Raw genomic sequence first — 18961 nt, 5'->3', positions numbered from 1 at the left:
GAAGTGCATGGGGATGGGAGAGGTGGAGGTTGACTGTGGCCTCTGTTGGCCAGATTTGGCCATTACAACTTTCTTCAATGTGTAATTCTTCCTGAGGATTTCTCTGGCTAAATCTCAGAACTTTGAGTACCTGGAACCTAGGTACACTTAACTCCATTTTTGCTCTGCTGCCAGAGAACTTATGCAGACTGGAAGTATGACAGATGAGCAATGTTTTTGAAGACCTACCAAGCTTGTGATGATAGAATGCAACCAGAGGTAGAACTAAGGAGAGCTGTCCTTCCTTTGAGATGACTTCTTACAGAATCAGGGACCCTGTCCAGAAAGTTGCTTGGCTCTCCCAAAATTTATTCTGCATGAGCCAGTCACACAGGCTTCCCCACCCCGACCATGTTCAGGGATGCTCCATATAATCCATCCTCCATATATGGATGCTCCATATAATAGGATCAAAACAGTCAGGATTATACCCCATTTAGAGGAGTGAGACTCACCAAATTTTTAGTCTTGAAGGAACCATTTATTTGGAGCCTTTCATTGAGAAATAAATGGTTTTGAAAAATCATAAAATCTGTTTCAAGCAATAGCCTTTTTGTTTGATTCTTTGCTAGGAAACTGTATCAAAGGTCCTTTCCCGAAAGACTGCTTCTTCATTTGTTGTTATGTTTTGTCACTGTGTTGTAATATAGAAATCCAGCTGCGTAAAATGTGGTGCTTAAGCCTTGGTAATCATTTGCTGAGTTCCTTTCTGAGGATGCAATTTAAGACTATAGAATAGAACAGTCAGGTTAGGGCTTCCCTGGTGGCGCAGTGGTTAAGAATCCGCCTGCCAATGCAGGGGACACAGGTTCAATCCCTGGTCCAGGAAGATCCCACATGCCGCGGAGCAACTAAGCCCATGTGTCACAACTACTGAGCCTGTGCTCTAGGGCCTGTGAGCCACAACTACTGAGCCCGCATGCCACAACGACTGAAGCCCACGCACCTAGAGCCCCTGCTCCACAAGAGAAGCCACCACAATGAGAAGCCTGCGCACCACAACAAAGAGTAGCCCCCGCTCGCAGCAACTAGAAAAAGCCCGCGCAGCAACGAAGACCCAACGCAGCCAAAAATAAAAATAAATAAATAAATTTACTTTTTAAAAAAAAGAATGAATGGTCAGGTTAAACTAAAATTATTGTGACATGTTTAGAGATTGCCAATATTTCAACATCCTTTCGTAATTATTTGTGGAACTAACAGAGTCCAAGGGTTCTCACCAAAGGGAAAGAAATGACCTGAAACAGGTATGTAGTGGGTGCTTAAGGTAGTCAGTTGCTAAAATTCTTGTCATTGTCTGAGTGTGTCAAGTAGAATATATCTAATAGATTAATTTTAGAAACAGATTCAAGGTTTAAATACATCAAAAACACATTTTGGTTTTCTCCCAGTCAGTATTGGTGTCCTAATGGACAAGTGTTTTATTTACTATTTTCCAAATATTTCTTTAATTTTAAAGTGGGATTTTAAAATTAATGGGAAAAAATCCAGGTTTCAAAGCTATCCCTGGTGTCACTCACAACATTCCTATAACTGCTTAGCAGAAAATGGATGGGACCTGACTGCTGACTGGAGCCCCGAGTTAGAGGGGGTGTCCTGGAGATGCAGTCATGTCATTCTGGTATCAGTCAGATTCGGCAGTGATCTTTTGGTTTGGTGTTTGTTTGTTTGGTTTGATTGTTGTTCTTTTTCTCTTGTATTGAATTTTGCTTATTCCTCTCTGCTTTCTGCACCGTCTCCCTTTACCACCCCCACCCCCACCCCCATCCAAAGTGCCTTTCTTTTGCCCATTTCTGTGCCTTGACTCTCTCATTTTAGTCTCTGTACAGTCTGTTCCTTATTTCTGTGGTAGTTGCTTCTGAGCTCACAATGCTTCTGTCATGCTGTGTGTTTAAAGCCTTGATTTTACTGCCGTCTTACAAAACTAAACTTGGCTTGGCTGTTGGGCTGTTATTTACAGTTTATTTCTCTCTCTGCTGCACTGGTTAAAAGGACACTGTCAAGGTATTTTTCTTTCATAATTTTTCAAATCATTTTCCTCACTGTTTACAGTAACCCATTAAAAGCTTGCAACTTAAATCTTTCCCTTCCAAAGATCCCGTCCATCATACATTCACACTGGTTTGTTGTTGTAGAGTTGCACCTGTATGTTGGGCTGGTGCCATTTGAGTATTTGTCATTGAAAGCGCATGTAAAAAGTCAAGTTTTTTGTGGGGGGTGTGGGTGGACTAAAGGGGAAAGTGTAACGAATCAAGTGGGCTGCTCAGCAAACAGAGGGAAGAAACAAAAGGTCAAATTTGGTCTCTCTAACCTTGACAGTGTCCCTTTAAATATTTCTGTACCACACACCCTGGACCCCAGATCCTGAGCCTTTGAGTGCTGTGTACTTTTTCAATATGAACTTCCCTATGTGACTGTCACTCTAGCTGTAAAGATTAGAGCTTGTCTAAAGCAAGCCATCCAGTTGACACTGGAAGAGCTTTAATCTGTACCATTTGCAAACTTGGCGAATTGGCACTTTCTGTCCTATTGTAGAGGGATATGTGATCTGGTCCCTCTTGCTGCTATAGCATCCTCCTGCTAGGCATTTTAGAAGCCACATGTAGAAATATCACCATTTGTACTCCAGGAAAAGCAGTCATTCACATTGCATCTGTGATAGTGAAGATCTCATAACTATGTAGATTTCATATTGAAAATGTGATTGTTTCCTTTTTAAAGGAGCACCAAATTTAGAACCATCTTTTGTAACATCACTGCGGGAATTAACACCAAGTAAAATTTCAGCATTGCTTTGAGCTGTTCTGTATGTGACCATCATATATAGAGTACATGTAACTGATGGGAAAGTAAATGAAATTCCTGACAAGAAGGTCACTTCCATCAGCTCTGATAGCTGTGTAATCAGAACAAGTAGCGATGTCACCAAGAGCTCCTTTCTTTGGCCCTGGACTTGAATGGGTAGGTCAGATGTGTTTGATCCACCAAGTCCTGGGTATCACCCTGATATATAAATGGCACCAAGCATCCAAAGCCTGATTCACTGCCTTATTTCTCAACATAAACCAAAAGGTACTCAGGGGTTTCTATTTCTAAGGCTAAGGGGGATTCTCTAATTCATAAAGATTTCCTGATCTCTCTCATGTGTGATCTTTTAGAACTTGATGCTTTAAAATATTATTTTGATTGAATTAGTTATAGTGTCTTGTCATAATTTACAGTTCCAAAGGAGAGTTGCAGTCCTTTTCCCTTTGCTTTGGTGCAGATTATACTTCTCACCATATTCTTTTTTGCTATACCATGGCTCATCTGATAAGAGTTACTTGTGTGACTCATCAGTGAAGGGGCAGAGGCTAGTGCTTCGAAAGCATCCATTTAATTGGGAAGGGCAAAACTGAAGGAGTTGCAGATGAGGAGCAGAGTTTTACTGTGATGATCTTGTCCATAATAGTTACCTCTAATTGTAGATCATTCTTCCTCAGCCTTAGTGATTATTAGGACTTACTTTCATGTTTTGTTTTCTTGTTACCAATTTTAGGTTGATGGTAAAGTGAAAATCCAAATTTTGAATCCCGTTTCCCAGTTGATGCCTAGCTTTTTTTTTTTTTTAATGTATTTATTTGGCTGTGCCGGCTCTTGGTTGTGGCATGCGGGATCTTCGTTGCCGCGTGTGGGATCTTTCATTGTGGCATGCGGGATCTAGTTCCCTGACCAGGGATTGAACCCAGACCCCCTGCATTGGGAGCACGGAGTCTTAAACACTGGACCACCAGGGAAGTCCTGATGCCTAGCTTTTTATGGCAAGAGATGCTTGCCTTAGACATGCTTTTTCCTTCTTGCTATTCCCATGAATTCAGCAATAGGATTGTAGATACAGTTTACTTTGGGGCTGAATTAAGCAGTAGCAAATTTATGTCAGCTAACTGATGGTATCACTAGGTAGGGGCACAGCAGGGATTAGGAGCATGGTCTTGCAGCTTGATGATCTGCTTTGCAATCTGTTCTCTTACTCCACAGTAGTGAGCCATACCTGGTACCTCAGTCACTCATCGTCTAAGAGCATTGGATATTCAACTCTGAACTTAATTGGTGCCATAAAACACTATTACTCTGAGAAAGAATTAAGATGCTGTTGTGTTCTTATTAATAGCCATGAATTTCACTTCTCTCTTCCCTACTCCTACCTGAAATTGTCGTCTTTGAGGGGAAGCAGATACCTTGGGCTTCTTATTTTTTCATCCTGTCCTTATTCTGGAAGGTGCTCAGGTGTGTTGACGTAGTCTTTGTTCTCTGGGACTTCTCCAGTGTGTTGTCTGCATGTCAGCCCAGCTTATCTCAGTGCATGTCAACTCCAGGGCACCTTGTGCTCCACATGACTTCACTCAGCACCAATGTGAATCCTGTGGTTGTTAATAGAGGTAGAGTCCCAGCTCTGAGGGCAAAATCATGAGAATAGGAAAATATCCGGGCTGAAACATTTCATATCTCATTTAATGGAATTGACCACTTCATAGAAAAGACAGTTTGAATCATTGTCCTCAAAGGTTTCCCCTTTGAGATACATATTTTGACCTTTTAAACTGTAGAGCATTTGTGTTTTCATGGATGGGTATGTTTAGTCGTGTAAGGACCAACTCTGCCATACTTCAAATTTTCAGGTTCCTAAAGAGAAAGATGAAATGGTAGAGCAAGAGTTTAACCGGTTGCTAGAAGCTACATCTTACCTTAGTCATCAACTAGACTTCAATGTCCTCAACAATAAGCCTGTGTCCCTTGGCCAGGCATTGGAAGTTGTCATTCAGTAAGTACTTTGATACTGCTTGTTGTATTATGGATTCCGTTTATAGATTTGCTATTTAATGTTTAAAGTTTTCATCAAATCTTATTTGAGCTAGTTTTCACTTATTTTCTTGTGAAATAGTTAAATCCAAAAGTAAAGCTATTTAAAATAATTACATGATCCTTAAGGCTCTCTCGATTGTAAAATTCATGTCTTTTATGGTATTGAATTAACTGTATTTAACATAGCCTAGAAAATAATTTGCCACCAGCCAACTTTCTTATTCCAAAGTATTAGAAATTTTAGAGGGCCTTGATGCCATCAGATGTTTCTGATGGGCACCTGTCTTATGCAGCAAGGCTGGCTGTGTGGCCAGAGCATATATATTGTCTCTTCAGGTTACAAGAAAAGCATGTCAAAGATGAGCAGATTGAACATTGGAAGAAGATAGTGAAAACTCAGGAGGAACTGAAAGAACTTCTTAATAAGGTGAAATTTTATATTTTTTTCATAGCTGAAGATGCATCAGGGGGAAAAGGCCTTTAATTTAGAAATTTTAAAAGCATTTCTGATTTTTTTTCTCCATGGGAGAGAAAGTCTGCACAGCTCATTATTGTTAAGAAAATAATGACTAGCAAAAGGCACTGTTTATCTGTCAGTCTTTCAGTATGGCATTATTGGTAAATTGTTGCTGGGGGAAATAGATCTTTCCTGTGTCAGGTTGCTGTTGACTGTTGCAAAGCTGGCCTAGTGCCCTCTGCTGAAGTCTAGGATGAGAGGGAGATCAGCTGTGCTGGGGTTAAGTTCCCACTGATGAAGACAACATGTCAGCAGCCAGTACCATAATTCATTGGCATAATTATTTCACTTGAGGTGCCAATATGGGGATATTCCCCAATGGTACCTATAAAGGGGCCCTTGTTTATGCCACCTTCCAGAGCCCTAGCTCCAGACTGGGAAACCATTTGTTTCTCCTCATCCTGCCAGCTGCAAACTTGGGGGCTTTATGATGCAAAATCTGGTGCATCTTGTGACTGGACTCTTGCCTCATTCTCTCACTGTACCTCATTTCTTCATCTTGTCAAATGAAGAGGTCTCTGGCACACCTTCTTCATGGATTGTGGTACGGATGAAGTGAGAAGAGTGGCTAGAACATGGCCAGCTGGTGTGAAGCTCCCAGTCTCAAGCTTTAACCTTCACCCTAGTCTTGTGTAGTACCACCAGAAATCCGAAAAAACTAACATTGGGAATGGTTCTTTAAGGTTCTTTGTGTGATGATTTGACCTTTTACATATTTAAAAAACAAATCATGACAGTTTGTTTCCCAAAGCAATAAGTTTAATTGGAGACAGTTTGTTTTTCCTGGTAGTTAATTTTTAATTAATTATATATTTTTATTAATGGGACATTCCTAGTTCTCCCATTTGTTTTGGAAGACAGAGCCAATCCTACTTATCTGATAGTGATGTGATACCTCTGTGTTGAGCCATATAGGATTTTTTCCTGTTTTAAAATGTCATTAAAAGAATTTTTTTTTTAATGTCATGATTTGGAAGAGGTATTTAAGAATTCCATAGACCTTGCAGTATAACCCTGTTTTGGTATAATAGCAGTTTAGGGGAGGAACCAAAGTACATGCTTTGGTGATGAATTACTGTCTGGAATGGTAAATTTTTATTTTTCCCTCTTAGATGGTAAATTTGTATTTTTCCCTCTTAGATGGTAAATTTAAAAGAGAAAATTAAAGAACTCCATCAGCAATACAAAGAAGCATCTGAAGTCAAGCCACCCAGAGATATCACTGCTGAGTTCTTAGTGAAAAGCAAACACAGGGATCTAACTGCCTTATGCAAGGTATGGTATACATACATGCCTCATTGATTTTTACTTGGAATCCTAAGAAATAGTATAGATCCAGGAAACTTTGGAAAAGAGAGAGCCACTAGCCAATCACAGGTGCCTGTAGTAGGAAGAAGAGGGTTTGGTACACAGGAGCTGTGGGAACTTAATGGGTTAATTTTGTCCCCTTTTTCTGCAGAATTCCTGCCTTGTTTTCACAGTGTCATCCTTTAGCTTACCTACATCTCAGTTTAGCCCTCTGTCATAGTTTATCTCTGACAATTTAAAATAATGATAATGAACATGGACTTCAGAGTTACTGAATGGAGTCAAACTGTCTGGTTGAAATCCCTAACTTACTATCTCCTAGCCATGTGACCTTAGACTCCTTAGTCACCTCATCTGTGACATGGTGTTAGTACTACCTCACTTGTAGGGGGTCTGAAGTGCTTATTCCATGCTAGGGACACAGTAAACGCACCAGAAGTGGTAGTCACTATTCTTTTTCATCCTTACTGTGTAGCATACTAGTATCTTTCTTTATTTCCTCCTTCTGCATCCTCCCCCACCTCCCCGCCCCCACCCCCCTCAGTCTTAATTCTAGGCTAACATTGTAACTTGTCTCCAAGAACAACCATCCCTGAGCCTTGACCCAACCTCCAGCCTTCAGCTAAGGCACACTTGTAGATTGACCTGAACAGGGATATGGTCCAGGCCTTACACTTTGTGGTATAAATAACTAGGTGGGTCTCTGACCCATCAAGATCAACCCAGTTCTCTTAATTTTATCAGGAATATGATGAATTAGCTGAAACACAAGGAAAGCTAGAAGAAAAACTTCAAGAATTGGAAGCCAATCCCCCAAGGTAAGGAAAACACGAATGCTCAGAAAGATAGCTTTTACTGTTCCTTCTGTTAGATTTAAAAGAAAAATTACAAAGCACCCTGGGCTTTTATTTATGTTCAGTGAATGTATTGTAAATTGTTTAATGAACGGAAGGTATCTGCGCACATAGGACTATTTGTCAGGTTCCTTAATCCTCTGCTCTTAAATTTTAATGTGTAACGGTGTCCTAGATACTTGAATCTAGGTATCTTTTTTTAAAAGATAGCCTTTTCCCATAAGATTTGGTACATGAATGAAAATTGTCTTTGAGTGGCGTAGCAGGTGGTATTGCTTTAAACTCTCATAATTCTGGGGACTAGGAAAGTATTACACTTTATTTCCATTGGGTTTTTGATAGTGAACTCTTATATGGTGACAGTGTGCTGCATGTTGCATCCGGCCTCCACATACATCTACTCTTTTCTGTAGGCAGGGATGCTACCCATTCTTGCTTTAAAAAAAAAAAGTCCATGCTTTATTCAAGATATAAAAAAAAAAAAAATTTTTAAGTAAGCTTTTATAATGCAAGGTAACAGTATAAAGAAGACTTTTTTTTTTCCCGGAATTACAGTCAGGCCTTTGCTTTATGCAGTAAGCTTGGCCTGCTCTAGGCAGCAGGAATAAAGGGCTTAATAAGACAGATAAGGTCCTGCTTTTTGACTTAGAATTTCTTCACATAAGGCATAGTCCCACTGAGATCATCCACATCAGCCCATTGAGAATCGTAGTAATGTCCTTTAATAACCTTGTGTTCCTTTGTTCTCATTTTGCAGTGATGTGTATCTCTCGTCAAGAGACAGACAAATACTTGACTGGCATTTTGCAAATCTTGAATTTGCTAATGCCACACCTCTCTCTACACTTTCCCTTAAACATTGGGATCAGGTAAAATTCCCTTACCATGTATTTTGTTGCACATGTCTTTGAGAGGGCTCCTAAGAGAAACTGTTAATTTGTTTGTATGTGTGTTTTTAAACAGCTTTATTAAGATATAATTTATATTCAATAACACTCACCTATTTTAAGTGAGCAATTTGATGTTTTGCCAGACTTACATAGTCATGAACCACCACGCCCACAATTAAGATACAGAACATTTCTGTCACCCTGAAAAGTTCTCTTGTCCCTTTGCAGTCAGTCCCCAGCCCTCCTGCTCCTGGCCCTACACAACCACTGATTTGCTTTCTGTCACTATAGTTTTGCTTTTTCTAGAATTGCATGTAAATTGGACCATACAGTATATAATTGTACAGTATATAGTCTTTTGTGTGTGCCTTTTTTGATTTTGAGATTCGTTGTTGTTGTGTATATCAATAGTTTGTTTCTTTTTGTTGTTTAGTAATATTCATATCCATTGTATGGATACGGCCACAGAATGTACCCATTCACTGATACATGGACAGACATTTAGGTTGTTTCGTTTTTGGCTATAAATGATTGAAGCTACTGTGAACGTTCATGTCTTTCTCTTGGGTAAATATCTAGAAGTAAAATTCTTGGGTCTGCGGGAAGTAGATTTTTAACTTTATAAGAAACTTCCAAACGGTTTTCCACATCTCATTCTCATCAGCAGTAGTGTATGCCAGCCCCAGTTGCTCCATAACCTCACCAACACCTGGTATCGCCAGTTTTTAAAATTTTAACCATTTTAATGGTTGTATAGTAGTTTTTCATTGTGGTTTTAATTTGCATTCCTGTGATGACTAGTAACGTGAAGCATCTTTTCATGTGCTTATTGGCCATTCATATGTCGATTATTTGGTGAAAAGTCTGTTCAAAGCTTTTGCCTATTTAAAAAAGTCTACTGTCACAACATTGTTAATCAACTATACTCCAATATAAAATAAAAAGTTAAAAAAATTAAATTTAAAAAACAGTTGTTTGTCCTTTTGTAAGAGTTCATTATGGTCTGTAAATTCTGGATACAGTTCCTTTGTCAGATTTTGTTTTGAAAATACTTTCTTCCAGTCTACAACTGGCGTTTTCATTTTCTAAATGGTATCTTTCAAAGAGCAAAAGTTTTTAATTTTATGAAGTCCTGTTTATCAACTCTTTCTTTTAGGCTTTGTGCTTTTTGTGTCCTGAAAAATCTTTGTCTAAACTGGGACTGCAAAGATTTTCTCCTGTTTTCTTCCTGAAGTTTTGTGAGCTTAGCTCTTATGTTAGGTCTATGACCTATTTTGAGTTAAATTTTTGTGTATAGTGAGAGGTGAGGTAGGGTTCATATTTTTCCATATGGTTATCTAGTTAACTATTCTAGCACCATCTTTTTTCTTTATTTGTTTTGGCACCTTTGTTGAAAATCAGTTCTTCCATTCAATATCTGTCTATCCATATGCCACTGTCACACTGTCTTGATTACTGTTGCTTTATAGTACGTCTTGAAATCAGGTAGTGTAAGTTCTTCATCTTTGTTCCTTCTTGAAAGTGTTTTGACTATTCTAGATCTTCTATAAAGTTTTAGAATCAGCTTATCAGTCTCTACAAAAAAAATACCTTCTGGGATTGTCATCTTAACAATAGTGAGTCTTCTAATCCTTGAACATGGTATATCTCTCCATTTATTTAGGTTTCCTTTAATTTATCTCCGCAATACTTTATAGTTCTCAGTGTACCAGTCTTACACATCTTTTGTTAAATTATTCTTAAGTGTTTCAGTGTGATTTACTTTTGAACTGGTGAGAAATTACCAGGTTTCTTAGATGCTGAATGGACCAATCTCTAAATCTGAGACTTTGGCCAGACTTAAGATTGTATAGAAGTAAATATTATATTTTACTTACATATTTTCATTTTCATTATACATTTTCCTAGTAAAATTATTTTTACTTCTTCATCTTCAGATTATGTCCTGGTATTCTTTAGAATTTGAATTATGGGAAGGATTGCACTTGCTAGTGGTACAAATCTTGTAGAATTTCCAGTTTCTTTATGGTTTTTCATGTAAATACTAAATTACCTCTAGTCACTGATCTATCATTTGATGTTGCAATATGTATTCATTTGTAATCGTATTAAATTTTGAATGTGGGTGATGTGAACTGATCCATATGGGGAACAAATGAGTCAGTCACTAAGTGGTGAGAGTTGTGCTACCAACCCAGTATATTTTTATCTAATTCCTAAGAATCGTGGTATGTTTTCCCCAGGAGTTTCATGAAATTAGAAATATCAACCAGTCTTCAAAAGTTTCTCTATTTGGAAAATTTTTCAGTAAATTCAAAGACATGAAATCATTTTGGGAATTCTTCCAGGCCAAATCTTGACTTCTTTATGGATTATCTTGGGCGAGTCTTTATAATCCTAGATTACCTTCGTCTGGTTTGACCAACTTTAGTTTTGGAAGTCTTCCTCAACTTTAAAACCTGTAAGTTTAAGCCATAAAAACTGATTTTGCTGTTATGTAGAAGAAAATGTAATTAGGATGGTGAATCTGATATCCGACCACATCTATAGTGCATACAAAAGCCAAACAAACATTTATGGTATCATCTGAATTTACTGAATAAGCTCCCTTCCGTCTCCTGCCCGCCATGGGTAGTCTGGACTTGGTGGTGTAGGACTGTGATGATAAAAAGTCTATCACAGAAAAAAAGAAACTGCCCTAATCTCACTGCCCAGAGATAGTCATTAGCAACATTCTGGTGTTTTTTCCGTTTTCCCTTTAGTTTCTTGGGGCAGCTGTAGTGGAAGACTGAGTGATTATTCTTTAATTTCTGTCTTAGAATATTGACTTTCCACAAGCTGGTGTTTTTTCAGTGTTATTTTATAGGACTCAACATAAATGGCATAAGTTAGATTAAGAAAGTGTGAAAATATGTCCTTTTCTGTCTTCTTTAGGATGATGACTTTGAGTTTACTGGCAGCCACCTGACAGTGAGGAATGGCTACTCATGTGTGCCTGTGGCTTTAGCAGAAGGCCTGGACATTAAACTGAACACAGCAGTTCGGCAGGTTCGCTACACAGCTTCAGGTACGTCTTTACTGGTAAGATAAATCTCTTACTTTGAAACATGGTACTGATCTTTTGTTGAGTTTGACCTACAGAAAAAATTTTAGGTACATTTCCTGATAGATGTCTCATAAACTATGATTCCTGAATTTAAAATTTTGCATTTACAAAAGTACTGAGGCTGTAGAGCCTTTAGAGGCTCTGACCCCATCATAGTATAAACCAGAAAATTGGGGCAATTTTTAGAGTCTCCAGTTTGTGCATATTAGTTTGGTATTATAGTAAACAGCCAGGGAGTTTGGATCTAATTTTGCTAAGTATGGTCTTAAATACCAGGATTTGGGCCCCTAGGGCTCCAGTGGGACCCACCCCTTGTATTTCACCATCTGCGTCTTGGTCTTTGGCTTTTCCTATTCAGGTGGGCTAACTGCTTAGGCTGGTTTCTCGTTCTGGGAGCAGTTTTGCTGATAGGTTGACTTCAGAGATGGAATTGCCCTGTGATTCCTATGGCAGTAGGCTCTGTGCTCATTATTGCTGCTTTCAGGGTACATTTCATGTGGAGTGCAGAGAGCCCATCATCCACCCACCTTTGGAATTAATAGTCTTGAACTCCTTAAGAAAGCTAGTCACCCCTCCTCTCTAAGGGCTCTCGTGACTAGTGGAGATGTGGCCACCAGTCTTGCCCTCCATGGCCCCTTTTCTAGAGTTGCTGAGATCACCACAGATAATTTTTTTAACAACCAGTGAAAGAGTTTTTGATTTTAGCTTTCCCTTCAGAGGCAGCTTCTAGCTGCTGGTGTTGAGAAGATCTACAGCCTTAAATAGCCATTTGCAGGCAGGTGGAGAACAGTGAGACTAGCTTTTGTGTCATTTTCCCTAGTTCTGTGGCCACAGAAAATGGGCATGTATGGAGCTCTCATACTTATTTTGAGCTTTCTCTGTATTTTTCAGAAATTATGTAAAGAGGCATTTATTGAAGAAAAAATTGAACACAATTGAGGGAAAAGTACATTAACTTACTTTCAGTACCTTTTCTGTGGTCAGCTTTGAGCTCATTCACATCCTGGCAAGCTAAGCATCACCGTGTATTCTCAAGGATAGCATGCTCTGTGGTTTTAGGCTGCATCCCTTAGATCGGCACCACAGTCTTCTGATATCATTCTTCTTTTGGTCCTTAGTGAGCGCCTAACCACAGTGGAGAGGTATTGGTTCTATCGGGATAGGCATTTTACTCTTAATTTTGGTCTAAATTTACTTAACTTTGGTAAATGATAAGGTCCTATTATTAGTCCAAAAGATCCCCAGTGTATCAGTCGGGAAGGTAGGGTAGTATGGTGGTAGAGATCGAGGACTCTGAGGTTGACTGTTGGGTTTAAATCCTGGCACTTGTTACATGTGTGGCCTTACACAAGTTACTTCACCTCTGCCTCAGTTTTCTTTTGTAGAAAATGAGCAGAACTGACTTCACAGACTTGTAGTAAGAATTAACTGAGATAGCTTGTAGATTCTACTGTGCGCTAAATGTTCAATACCCTTGTCAGTATCATCCTTATCACCAATAAAGCCTTTTTCCTCTATTCTCTCTAGGATGTGAAGTGATAGCTGTGAATACCCGCTCCACGAGCCAGACGTTTATTTATAAGTGTGATGCAGTTCTCTGTACCCTTCCCTTGGGTGTGTTGAAGCAGCAGCCACCAGCTGTTCAGTTTGTGCCGCCTCTTCCTGAGTGGAAAACATCTGCAGTCCAAAGGATGGGATTTGGCAACCTTAACAAGGTAACTTGCCCTAGGTACCTCTCTACATGCCCAGTGTACAAATACCAGTCTGATTGCCCTCCACTTAGAGAGGAGAGAGGTTTGCGTTTTTGAACATTTTGCTGTGCTCTCAACTCTGTGATATCAGGGTGAGGCCTGTCAGTTCATTCACTTTAGTACCTAATTATGTATAAAGTATCCATGAGGACTGTCTTCGGGGGTCACTTCTCAAACCCAAGCCTATAAAAAGAGAGTGCTAAATGTCTTCCTAAGTAGTACATTTATAATAGGGATTTCTAGGCTTATGCTGAGAGTAGATTAGAAGGAACTTATTTAGTAAGGTCTGAGGAAGAAGTACTTCCTGTTGAGGCACAGCTGTGCTTAAAGCCATGTTCTCTGAGCGCTGTCACCAGCTTATGTGCTCCTTTTTTACAATAGGTCGTGTTGTGTTTTGACCGGGTATTCTGGGATCCAAGTGTCAATTTGTTCGGACATGTTGGCAGTACGACTGCCAGTAGGGGTGAGCTGTTCCTCTTCTGGAACCTCTATAAAGGTAACGGCTTTCTAGTTTTAATCTTTCTACATCCTTATAGGAATAGAGAATTAGGAATATTATACCTGCCTTCAAGGAGCTAACAACCTAGTGGGGGATACAGTAAGGAGGTTGGCAGCCTCAGAACGGGGCAGGAAGTGGAGGAGTGAGAGTGAAAGCCCAGGGCACTGCAAGAGAAAACATAGAAGAAGAAATCAACTCAGCCAGGGGGTCAGGCCCAGGGAAGCTTCCTGGAAAGGGAAACTTGTATTCCTCATTCTCAGACTTTTGTATCTGACTTGCCCCTGAATCTTTGATCACTTTCCCTAGAATGTATTTATCAAACTCCTACCTCCTGTTTTACATTCTTCTGTAATTGGGTTGCTCTTAGTTCTATATAGAGCTTTTTTTTTTAAAAGAAGTATATTTAGATCTTACCTCATTCCAAGAAAAGGATGTAAGACATTCTCCTTTGCAGCAGTATCAGGAGGCCTGGCCTTGACAATGCAGACACATCAGTTAACCAGTTTGACTGACACGTGGTTCTTTCCATCACTCCTCACTGCCTGGTACTGAACATCCTTCACATGGCCAGGGCCACTAACTCCACAGAGGAGCCATTTGCTCCCTGAGCACATTGTTTCCAACAACAGCTGAGTGCTCTTTCTCTTTCCTGATCTAGGCCATCAAGTCCTGTCAGGGCCTCACTCTCTCTCTCAGACCTGTTTACTTCTTCCCACTGCCTACCTCCCAGTCCACGCCACTCTTACCTCATACCTGTTCAATTGCCAGTAGCCACTGACTGCTATCCCCGCTTCTTTCTTTTGATGGCTTTCATTATCGTGGCCATCATGAAGGCTGAATAACCCTTCTTTTCTCTCAGCTTCTTCATCGTCCATGCCCTCCCCAGCCTCCAGGCACACTTGTCTGCCCTCCTGGAATCCTAAAATGTACCATGCTGTCCTCTACTTTGGGTCCTCTGCATTGTACTGTGCCCTGGGCCTGGGGCGCTTTTTTCTCCTTCTCTTCCTTCCCAACGTGGCATACTCTACGCAGCTTCAGGGCTTGGCCCAAATGTCACTATTTCAAAGAGACTTTCCAGGACACATGTATTCCCACTGCCTCAAATGAAATTATGTCCTTGTATTCTTTTCTCTATATTCTGTGTTTTCATAGCTTTTATCACAGTTTGTAATTATCTCTATGATTATTTTTGTTGTTGTTGATCTCTGGAGTATATAGTCTAGTTTATAGTTTTTATATCCCTAGCATCTAGTACTGTGGCTATCACATAAGCCTGTTGCACACAGAGTCACGAAATGGGTGAGTAAGGGTGATGATGAGTATGGAAGGGCCTGGGATGACAGCTAAGAGGATGCAGCCCTGGTCATGGAGATGTCTAAGAATTTGTGCCTAAATATAGGGACACTTGATAGCAAGATCTGAAGTTATATCTTCAGGACTTCTGTATTCTGCCAGGTTGTAAGCAGTGAAGTACATGAGTCACACTTCACTATGGTTTGCCAGCACCCTTCTGGGGATAGGATTCAAGTTGCTGGCTCAGAAACATGTGTCTAGTATGAGTGGTGCATGTCTGTCTATTGGTCATCAGATTTCAAACAGCCAAGAATAATGTGAGACCTGATAAGGAGGTACTTGAGAAAAGTCTGTAGGAAAACCCTGGAATTGTCCTTTCTGTTTCTCTAGCTCCAATACTATTGGCACTAGTGGCAGGAGAAGCTGCTGGCATCATGGAAAACATAAGTGATGATGTGATTGTTGGCCGATGCCTGGCCATTCTCAAAGGGATTTTTGGTAGCAGTGCAGTGCCCCAGGTAAGTAAGTAAGGGGCGGGGGCAGGCGAGGATCTGGGGTTTAGACTAAAGCAGGGTTTGATGTGTCTCGAGTTGCAGCATAGATTCTTCGTCAGGACAGTTTCAGCCAGAACTGTGTGCTGGGTTTACATTAATGCTAATGTTTAGAGTTCATGCCCTAAGTATGGGATTGAGAAAAGCCCCCAGTACATGGGCCAGGGGATCGAGAAGGCTATTTGCCTCATTTCTTTGCTTGTGTTGTCTGTTGTCTCTACTTGTGGAATCATCCCCACCCCCATTCCCCAACCACCTTTCAGACGAAGTGGCCAACTCCCCAAGGGAAGTCTCAAGAGAATCTCTTGGTACTTTTTTCTGTTATTCTTTCTTTAGGTCCATTGAACACTTTTAGTCCCTTATGATTCCTTTGAGAGAAGGCATATTAATGCTTCATGTGAATTTTAAAAGGGAATAGAGATCAATCCCTGGGTAGATCTCTGGATTCATAGCTGAGAAGGCAATCTGGAGGCTTCCTTGCAGCCTGAAGGCATTTTTTTAATTTTATAGCAGCAGCATTCATCACTTGGCTAACTCTCGTGTCTGTTGCCTTTCTCTCACTTGTATCCCCACCCATCACAGCTTTTCCACCTTTCAGAAATGACCGATTTGTCCTTGGTGTCCAGTAATAACTTCCACTCATGGTTTCTCCTTTAGCCCAAGGAAACTGTGGTGTCTCGCTGGCGTGCTGATCCCTGGGCCCGGGGCTCCTATTCCTATGTAGCCGCAGGATCATCTGGAAATGACTATGACTTAATGGCTCAGCCAATCACTCCTGGCCCCTCAATTCCAGGTGCCCCACAGGTGAGAAACTGGCAAACTGTACCTGGGCTTATTTGGAAACAGGCCAGTATCCCAGGATTTCAGGGTAAAAATAGTGCCACTGGTTTTCTTTTTAGATTTTAGTCAGTCTTGGACCCTTGGACCCTTTCAGATAACCAAGAGCAGAGGGAAAGGGAGGAGCAATATTATTTGTGTCTAATTTGTTACATGTTGGCCTTGTCAGTCTAGACAGTCTGTGTTCAGAATGCAAGAGTCCAGAGTAAAAACCAATTACTTTTTCCTTATTCAGATTTTTGTTCCGAAAAAACAAAAACAAAACCATCTCTAATTGTGCCCCATTTTGTACTGGCTCATAGGATTGTTGCAGGATCCCAATTACTTAGGGGCCTCCAGGACGTGCCCCTGAGAAATAACCTAACGTCTTTATGAGTAGTCAGGGTTTCTCAGGACCCTGTGGTAAGTAAGGCCTGCTCTAAGCTGAGAGGCAGAAGCGTTCCAGAATGAGAACAAGTGCTGTGTTCTCTCTGGTTCAGAGTAGTCGGGAACACCACACCTCTAGTAGGGGATACATTAGGCAAAGGAAGCTCTACAACTGGGTATCCCCCGGAATTAAACCGATAAATAAGCACAGATGCAGTTAAGCATCACCCTAGAACTAAGGCTGGGCTGAGTTTTATTGCCCCATTTCTACTTCTGTTTGTTCTAGGAGAATGCCTGCTGATAAGGGAGACCCTTTTTGGGAGAATGATGGACCATTAATGGGGTGGGGAGGGCAGGTAGTGAGCCTTCAAAGGCCAATAGGAATTTGGCAGTTCAAACACAACAATAAGGCATATTTGCAGCCTGCTGATTTTCTCTAATTTTTTTTCCTGCAATAGCCTATTCCACGACTCTTCTTTGCTGGAGAACATACAATCCGTAACTACCCAGCCACGGTCCATGGTGCCCTGCTGAGTGGGCTGAGAGAAGCAGGAAGGATTGCAGACCAGTTCTTGGGGGCCATGTATACCCTGCCTCGCCAGGCCACACCAGGCGTCCCTGCACAGCAGTCCCCGAGCATGTGAGATGGATGTGTTCCAAGGGAAGAGGCCGATGTGTTTGTGTCTTTTGCTGCATAAGCAAAGCTCTTCTAGCAATATTAGATTCCACTGAGAAACTCACCCTGGCATCTGGGCTCCAGATCAACTGCTAGAGCTCCTGGTGGTCAGGTGGCCAAGGAGGTTGCCTCCTTTAAGTGACTTAGAGCTAGGGAGGCACTTGTCCATTAGTGTGGGAGTCTGTTCTTAATTAGGACTGAGGCAAGCAAGTGCTGCGAGAGAACATCTTAGTCTCTTTGTGTGTGGTGGTTTTTTATATTTTGAGAATAAAACTTCATAGAAAATTAGTCTTATCTTTTTGTTTCCCCTTAGGGTTCGAGTTATATATAAGGCAGGGTGTTACTCCTTTGAAAATGCCAGTTTTATCCATGTTTAAATAAAGAGGATGTTTATATTAAAGGAGAAAATGGTTTGGTCTGGTCAGAAGACAGGATTGAGGGGGGTTCCCATAGAAGCAAAGGGCTTCCTGGTCTGTGGGGCTAGACTTCCCCATTGGGATTGTGGGGTGACCGTGTGCCAGGGGTAGGAAGCTGCAGGTCAAGCATATGGATATTAGGAAACAATGAATTTTCAAGATAAGACACAAGCCTTGACACAAAGTTTGGGTGGGCCTCTGGCAGACCATCCTGGCTTTATTCCCCTAGATTCCCTCCATGGGTATGTGCTAACTTTCCACTTCTGTCCAAGGTATTGATATAAAAGTTTAAGGAGATCAAGGGTTTAGGTAACCTAGTGGAAATTTCCTGTTGCTGCTGTAACAAATTATCATAGCAGACTCTGAAGGAAGATTCCATTTCCTTGCCTCTTTCAGCTTCTAGTGACTGTATTCCTTGGCTTGTGGCCCCTTCCTCCATCTTAAAAGCACATTACTCCAATCCCTGCTTCCATTATCACCTTCTCTTGTTCTGTAGTCAGATCTTATCTTCCTCTTATAAGGATACTAGTGATTTCATTTAAGGCCCACCCAGATCTCTCTCCCACCTCAAAATCCTTAATCACATTTGCAAAGTCCTTTCTGCCATGTAAGGTTAAAACATTTTTACAAAAAGGGAACAGTGCCTGTTTCTTCCAAAGGGTTCCTAACAGACTATGTTACTGTAAGTATATGTACATAATCTGCTTCTGGAAGTTGGATTTTACTCCTGTTAGTCAATTCTTCCCTATAATTAGTTTAAATGAGGTTTTATTCTTAGTAAGATTTAAGGAACATTACATTGGTGTTCTGACTGGAAGATGAAGATGGAGAGGGCTTTTTCCCTCGTCCTGGAATGAGTGACAACCATGGGAAAAATTTGCACACCAGGATCAGGGCAAGTGGTGTAACTATGATGTAAAGGTGAGAAGAGCATGTAGTAGAAAGTATATTGACTTTGGACCACAACCTATATTTGAATCCTAGCTTTGCCATGAATATTGTTACCTCAGGAGGTT

The 18961-nt window shown here is 40.7% G+C and overlaps 1 protein-coding gene across 2 annotated transcripts in view; it reads left to right on the top strand.

Moving 5' to 3' along the window:
* Nucleotides 1-18210, top strand: part of KDM1A (lysine demethylase 1A) — a 63775-nt gene extending 45565 nt beyond the window's left edge. For both annotated transcript variants that reach the window (XM_061184769.1, XM_061184768.1), the window contains 11 exons: nucleotides 4698-4840; nucleotides 5218-5308; nucleotides 6539-6673; nucleotides 7451-7524; nucleotides 8318-8429; nucleotides 11385-11517; nucleotides 13084-13271; nucleotides 13689-13803; nucleotides 15490-15617; nucleotides 16308-16454; nucleotides 17312-18210. In XM_061184769.1, the coding sequence (XP_061040752.1) occupies nucleotides 4698-4840; nucleotides 5218-5308; nucleotides 6539-6673; nucleotides 7451-7524; nucleotides 8318-8429; nucleotides 11385-11517; nucleotides 13084-13271; nucleotides 13689-13803; nucleotides 15490-15617; nucleotides 16308-16454; nucleotides 17312-17497 (1452 nt within the window). In that variant the 3' untranslated portion in view covers nucleotides 17498-18210. The remainder of the gene's footprint in view (nucleotides 1-4697; nucleotides 4841-5217; nucleotides 5309-6538; nucleotides 6674-7450; nucleotides 7525-8317; nucleotides 8430-11384; nucleotides 11518-13083; nucleotides 13272-13688; nucleotides 13804-15489; nucleotides 15618-16307; nucleotides 16455-17311) is intronic.
* The last annotated feature ends 751 nt before the right edge of the window (nucleotides 18211-18961 follow it).

This window comes from Eubalaena glacialis, chromosome 3, assembly GCF_028564815.1.
Source record: "Eubalaena glacialis isolate mEubGla1 chromosome 3, mEubGla1.1.hap2.+ XY, whole genome shotgun sequence".
Classification (NCBI taxonomy): domain Eukaryota; kingdom Metazoa; phylum Chordata; class Mammalia; order Artiodactyla; family Balaenidae; genus Eubalaena; species Eubalaena glacialis.
Note: the sequence above shows the minus strand (reverse complement) of the source record. Positions and strands in the feature narration are given on the sequence as shown.